The sequence below is a fragment of the Rhipicephalus sanguineus genome, chromosome 8 (genome assembly GCF_013339695.2).
Source record: "Rhipicephalus sanguineus isolate Rsan-2018 chromosome 8, BIME_Rsan_1.4, whole genome shotgun sequence".
Taxonomy (NCBI): domain Eukaryota; kingdom Metazoa; phylum Arthropoda; class Arachnida; order Ixodida; family Ixodidae; genus Rhipicephalus; species Rhipicephalus sanguineus.
In genome coordinates, this window is record NC_051183.1 from 108,434,389 (window position 1) to 108,441,743 (window position 7,355).

Consider the following 7,355-nt stretch of genomic DNA (forward strand, 5'->3'; position numbering starts at 1 on the left):
GTAATTTGAAGGATGTTAAAGATCTGTTCTTTATTAATTGCAATCACGCGAGTGCTAAACGAAAACTCTGCTCACCGAAGTGGAGCATGTGTAGAGAGATAGATAGAAAGAAAGAAGCAGAAAAAAAGAGAAATAGGGAGACAGAAAGAGAGAGAAAGAAAGAGAGAAACAGCAAGAGAGAAAAAAAAGCAATAGAAAGAAAGAGGAAAATAAAAATAAATATAGATAAATGAAGGGATTAAAGAGATACAAAGATAGAAAGACATAGGAAGAGAGAGAAATGGAAAGAAGAAACAGACGCGGAATAAAATAGAAAAAGCAGAGAGGAAGATAGAAAGGGAACGAAAGAGAGAAATAAACAGTATCAAATAAAAAGAGTGAAATAAGCAGGAAGACCAAAAAGAAGGGAAGAGAGAGATATACAGATAGAGAAAGCGAGAAAGAGAAAGACAGAAATAGAAAGCAACAACAGATACAAAAAACAGAGAGGAAGAGAAAGAAAGACAAGAAATAAATAAATAAACATAAGAAAAACAACGAAGGCGACCCAGCGCCGCTCTTCCTTCAGGCTTGGCATCACTAGTGCGAAGCTGCTATAATTCTTTCTGCTGTGGTAGGGCCGGTAATTATATGAACAAGAACAGCACCTATACAAACATCATCGTATTTATCATCATCATTCTATCTCTATCTGCTAAGCGGGACGAATGGCTGTTCAGTAGTATCCATTATTCTTGAGCGGATTCCTTCAGTGGTCTCAGAATAGCTGACACAGATTGAACTATTTGAAGTTGCTGACCAGGTCACATCATTTTATTTCTGATGACGACATGTGGTGTTTCATTGAGCAAGACCAATTGCGGCGCACACTTCACTTAATTTTGGACTTGCTGTACTGCGCTTCCCTTCCTTTAACACCCGCTATTTAACTAAAGTACAGGTCCGTTCATTTGCAATGCGCATTACACGGCCTGTCAGGGTGGTTTTGTTCCTGACTTGTATATCGGTAGATATTCATTTTGAAATTGCAGCGCACCTGGTAGATACTAAAAAATATGATTTAAAAAAACTTAACTAAGATTAATAAATAAGCAACAGTCACGTGAATTTATGCTTCTGCAGCAGCGTCACGGCCAAATGAGTTACCAATTATTTTAAGAAACCGGTAAAGACACATATGAAAAACAATTATTGTTGCGCCTTAAAGTGCATTGAATTGACCGTTTGAGTGTGCGATAAGCTATCTTACCAATGGAGATGGGTGCAATAGTCTGCTTGCAAGTATTTGTCCTTTAAATCCTCGTTGGGAATCCTCGTTGGGAACACAGTTCTCGCTCTTACATTTGTTTTCTGAAGCAATGCCTAAAAGAATTTGTTAATACGGTGAGCCTTTGAACACACGGGCTGTTTAGCTGTCAGTACACTCCTGGCATGCGCACATTTCCTTGCGACAGTATAGGAGCGCGTAATATGCCGTGGCAGACCGCCGCGCGGAAGCGCCATAAGTGCGATAGTAGTCATGGAAACGGCCGCTACGAAAGACTATCGACAGCGTTCCGAGGTATCAGCGGTGGGTGTTTGCCTCGGCTGTGATAGCGAGCGGCTGCTTCATTCACCATGCCTACTCCGAGGCATCGGTACATGTTGGTCGGTTTTTCTGACGAGTTGGACTGGAGAGCCTTGAACTTCGTGGAACCAATTCCACCTAACATAATGTGCAAAGCGTGCGGCCTAGTGACCAGAGTGACCGCATTTCTGCCTTGCCTGCACGTTTTCTGCAATAAGTGCTACGAACAGTGCCGCAACGATGGCGGGCACTGCTGTCCACTCGACGGTCAACGAGCCTTGGAAGAAGATGTCCAATGGATGGAGTTTCCTGTGGGGAACCTGCTCAAAAGGAAGGTAGGATTTCCTAAATGACATAAAGCCTTTTGCGCTAATATTCTATGTATAAAGTTATTATGGAAAGGCGTAGCCGGGCAAGAAGAAATTATAGAAAATAAAGCTGCGTTGATTCACTCATACCGCATTTACTCGCAGAGTGATCCCACTAGCTGACTGATGGAACCCAGGAATTATGTCAGCAAATTTAATCTCCTTTTTCCCTCGTAAGGATTAACTTACGGTGGCGGGGATGGCGTTTATTGCCGTTATGACGTCACATGGTAATCATTTCTCGAGGTTGCCACTGCTTAAAAAAGCGCGATGACAACATGCATTGCACTGCTTTGCCATGAATGAGGTGTACAAGCCACACGTCTGCCGTTAAAGGCTGTTGAGTATGCCTGCCTCGTTAATCTAACGGTGACATTAGAGGCACCGCCCCTCGACAGAGCAAGAACCCGTGGACGCGCGTACAGGCAGCGGGAACTAGCGCAGAGGGATCGGCTGCGCTGTCAGCCCCGCATCTTTGCGTTGTCACACGGAGTGCATGAATCGATGACATCGGTGATTGTGCTGTCGCCACCACCACCACCACCGCCGCTGTTCGTAAGCGCTATCGCGCGAGATAACAACACCAACAAAAACGGAATAAAGATATCTAAGATAGAATGGGGTTCGAACCTGGGCCCTCTGCGTGGGGAGCCGAGTGCTCTACCACAGAGCTATGCCGCTGCTTGAAATACCGTTGCAAAAAGACCCTCTACAGGCTTCATGCCGTGAAGGAACCACATTAATATATGTAATATAGCGTGGTATAAGAGCAAAACATCAACCAGGTGTCACACATGTAACCAGGCGTCACACAGTGCGAACTGCGCAACCAGTGGGGTCGTTGAATGCCTCCAACCCATTACAAAGGGCTCAGCCGTAATTCTTCGTCCTCAACAGCCACAGCATCAACAAAGTGCACATAATGCCTTACAGATGTGTAGCAGGTACCACGGTTCTCCACAATATGACGAAAAATGGCATAGTGGCTGCTTTGCCACTGCACAAAGATTATGACGACTTGTAGCGTAGTGGGTACCTCGCAAGTGCATTTGTATTAGCTGACCAGAAAGCCGATAAGGCCCCCATGATCCATTTCATCAGGGCCTCTATAAAGTCATTTTCCTCTCTCTCTCTTCCTCTCTATTTCTCACGTTAGCATACTGATGTAGCGTGGTGGGAGGGTGAAATAACGGCGGGGTGTCAAGCAATGCGAATTACTTGAGTGTTGTGTCGTGTAAAGCTTCCAACCCATTACAAAAGCTCAGACATAAATCTTAATCGTCATCAGCCGCCGCATCAACAAAGTGCACATAATGCTTTACAGGTTGTAGCGGGTACCTTACTTCTACGTAGAATGACGAATAGCGGCGTAGTGGTGCTTGCCAACTTCACAAAAATTATGATTCATGGCGTAGTGGGTGCCCTGTAGTGTACTTGTATGAGTAGCCACAAGAGAGTTTAGAAGGGTTCTAGAAATGCCGCTCTTCAGCGTTCGCTGTGACTGTGCTGCGCTTTCTTTCTTTCTTTCTTTCTTGCTTCTTTCTTTTCTTCTTTCTTTCTTTCTTTCTTTCTTTCTTTGCTTTCTTTCTTTCTTTCTTTCTTTCTTTCCTCTTTGCTCAGCTCGGCGCCATCACCGGCTCGTCTCAGGCTCGCGATAGCGTTTCCTCTCTGTCACCGCACACGAACAAATAAAGGTTGCGCTTGGCTCTCCGTACGGCGCTGCATGATTTCGTTTCGAACTAGTCTAAAGAAGTGTCTGTTCGCCGCTGTTAACGCTCACGTAGTTTCCCAACAAAGACGCGCCAGCTGTTTTCATCGGCCGATAGGCGAGCGCCATTCGAGCACTCCGCCGGTAGTATCACAGCACAAACTGCCGCAGCAACAAACAAAAGGACGTTTGCATACACCGCGAATTTCGTTAGACCTGCCTTTATCATTATTCTTTCTTTCTCCGCTTCCCAATGAAGACATTTCGTGCGAGGATGGTTATAACGGAAAGGCGAAACTTTAAACGTTCGAACCAGTCCAAGATGGCAGCGCTCGGCGGCGGGAAACAAAAGAGACCTCCGTGAATTCCGATTTTTGCGTGACTTTAATAAAACAGCGCTGATTATATTACTTTTTTGGGCACACTGGGCTTTCAGTTGAAACTGCTTTTATATAGTTATGATCAGTTTTGGTGACTCGTATATAGCATGGATAACAGGTATTCAAGATGCCGAAACTGGCTGTTTATCACCACCCCCCCCATTTTTTTGCGGTTTTTGCGATCGCCCGCGAATGTATCGGGTTGCAAGTGAAGCAACTGATGCAAAGCGAAGTGAACGTGTGCCTTTTCCGCAAATTTAGGCCCAGAGGGACTCAGAGATTTAAAACCCGCGGTTCGAGCCGCAGTCGAACCAAGGTATTATACGTGGCAGTCAAGTATTCATTCAAAGAGCTACGTCAGTGCTTGAAACTTCTTACGAAAAAGACCCAAGAATGGCGTCAAATTGCGGCATCGTCAACTGTGATTGCAGTGTTCAATATTGGCGTTTGTAACAATGTAATAATTATTAAAAATGCATAATAATTCCTATGACTCGCCTAATCCAAGACGGGGGGGGGGGGGGGGAGGAATGGCCCCAAGAGCACCCCTCCACCCAGATTGTTGCTTCCTCAAATCTATCTATCTATCTATCTATCTATCTATCTATCTATCTATCTATCTATCTATCTATCTATCTACATCTGGGCGCTCTCGTCGTCGTCTTCTCAGCCTGGTATAAACGACAATTGCCATAAGACATGAGTGTATGACCAAACGATTCAGAGATCAAGAATAACGTTACTTTCCCATCGCGTATATCTCGAAACCCTTTTCACCAGTCACGTGTTGCACATGCCCGCATAACACGGCCATACTCGCATAAAGTGGTATGCGGGCATACACCAAATGTGATTCATTGTCCATATAACCCTGCGTTGGGGAATTTTAACGCGACAGCGTTAATGATTCCGAGTTGCGGAAAATGTGGTACTGTCGTCGGCGGCGTTGTCGATGGGTGAAATAGCCTGATGGAATTAAACAAGAAAATTGCGGCTCGAGCCGGTATCGAAGCCAGGCATTCTGCATGCCAGTAAAGTATTCTACCACAGAGCCACGCCAGAGCTTCAATCACCTTTTGAATATGTAGCGTTTACAAGCGTTATCTCTGGGCGACGCGTCAGCTGTGGTTGCAGTGTTCGCTTTCCGCTTTTTTACTAATACAATAAACATTGTCTCCGCAATCTATAGTTAAGCGTTGCTCGACGACGACGGCTATTTATGATATACCAATCACCGCCCCGTAGCGTACACTTTGTAGCGATAAAACTTTCAACGCTTAAACGTGAGTGCTGACGTCACGTCGGACCATGAGCTACCCTTTACACCTCGGTGTGTCCGATATGGCTGGCAAGCCTGCGATATGCGCACAACTACTAAATTAAACAAACTACGTCCATGCTCCTCGTACGGTTCACGGTCCATGCTGCTCGTACAGTTCATGATATGCCCACTACTATCACAGTACCCATTCGGTTGTTTGCAGACGATTGTGTCCTATATAATAAAATAGAAAATCCCCATGACCAAACTCTTCTTGAATTAAACTTGCAAAATATTAAAACCTAGTGCGACACTTGGCAAATGGTATTAAACACAAAAAGAAACGGTTGTCGTGTCGGTTACGATAAAAAACAAAGCTATGCTTCACACATATTCCATTGACAGCACCGTCTTAACAAGAGTGTCCGCGCACAACTACCTTGGTGTCACCATAAGGTCTGAGTTAACATGGAATACTCATATTGATGACGTATTTATCAAATCACGGAATGCACTATGGCCCTTAAGAAGACGCATTCACAGCGCACCTCCTAAAATAAAAATTCTGGCATACAAAACATTAATCAGACCCATTTTAGAGTACGCAAAAATAATATGGGACCCATACCAGTAACATTTTTATCTAAACTTGGTAAAATTCAACGTCTCGCGTTAAGGTTTTTTTATAACAAGTATCGGCGGCATGACTCCCCTTCAGAACTTAACAAAGTCGCCAAACTGCCCTCATTAGATTCCAGGAGTTCACTTGAAAGACTAAAGTTTTCTCTTCCTTATTATTCATAATATCATTACCATAAACAAAGCTGATTACTTTAACATCCAAAGAGAGACATTTTATGCGCAGACACGGTATGTACATTCCTCCACCTTCTGTCTTAGCGATTGTTTTAAATTTAGTTTTTTCCCTAGGGCCATTGATGACTGGAACGGACTCCCCGATACTTTAGTGCAAATAACGTCCTAGGTGAATTTATGGAAGAAGTTGAGCCTATATTTTCTAATTATTTTTGACGCCAGTGACGACATTGATCAAGAGTTATTTGTTCTCAGAAGTGTTTCATTTGTAAGCCTGCTTATTGCAACATTCCATACACCAGAGCACGCCTGTCTCGCACCCAGGCTGCTGGCGAGCCGAGCGGATACTCTCGCACCCAGACGCCGGGCTGACCGGGGCTGCCAAGGCGCGCGCGGGCTGCACCAAGTAAACAGGGCAAGCTGCAGTTCTGAGGCTTTAAAATACGAAAAAGTGCCCGTTCACGCTGCTTCTGCGTATAAGAGCTCGTCTGGGCACTACTGCGTCGTCTTGGATGCCAAAACAAGCTGCGCAACAAGAGGATATTAGCGTTGTCTGCGACAATTATGACGCGCCACGGAAATAGTGCCGGTGCGGTGTTTTCAGCTTCGCCGCGAGTGGATAACTGTGATTCAAGCAAAAAACTAGGAGCCGAGTGAAAATGCGCGAGTAAGTACACTGACAGCGTGTATTCTGCAGTGTGATGGCCACCTATTTCATTTTGCGAGCCTAATTTGTGTGACACGCATCTGGGTTGAAGGCAGGCGTGAGCTTTGTGTGGGGGTGCACTTCATACCTTTGAGCGTTTCCTTTGACGAAATCTAGTGCAAGGTAGTGCTTTCAAGCACAAGCAATCAGCATGCTTTGCCAGTTTCAACGTAGTATTAAGCTTTAGTGCTTTTGATGACATCCACGCCTTCAAGATTTCGTCTTCAAAAGGTAATAAATGGCACGGTGCTCCTCAACAGCTGGCCAGTATTTCGTGCTTTCATTTCAGTGTTTGATGTCCCCAAATTTATTTCGACACGAGGCACCCAGCTGCACATAATACATATATTGGCACGTAAGTAAACAGTACTCGCGCCAGTGTCCTTTACGTCGCAGGCGTAGCTAACCGGCTTAACTAAGAGTAGCACAGTTTCGCTCGTAAAGCACCATCGTTACAAGAATAAAATAGCGCAGGCAGCTCCAAAGGGATCGCTGAACGATACTTCAGTTATACTCTCTGTAGCACGCTTTTATGAGCATAACATTATT

At 44.8% G+C, this 7,355-nt stretch overlaps 1 protein-coding gene across 1 annotated transcript in view; it reads left to right on the plus strand.

The window, feature by feature from the left end:
* Positions 1–1,555: 1,555 nt before the first annotated feature.
* Positions 1,556–7,355, plus strand: part of LOC125756250 (uncharacterized) — a 205,675-nt gene continuing 199,875 nt past the window's right edge. The window contains exon 1 of the mRNA XM_049418586.1: positions 1,556–1,902. Within this exon, the coding sequence (XP_049274543.1) occupies positions 1,618–1,902 (285 nt within the window). The 5' untranslated portion in view covers positions 1,556–1,617. The remainder of the gene's footprint in view (positions 1,903–7,355) is intronic.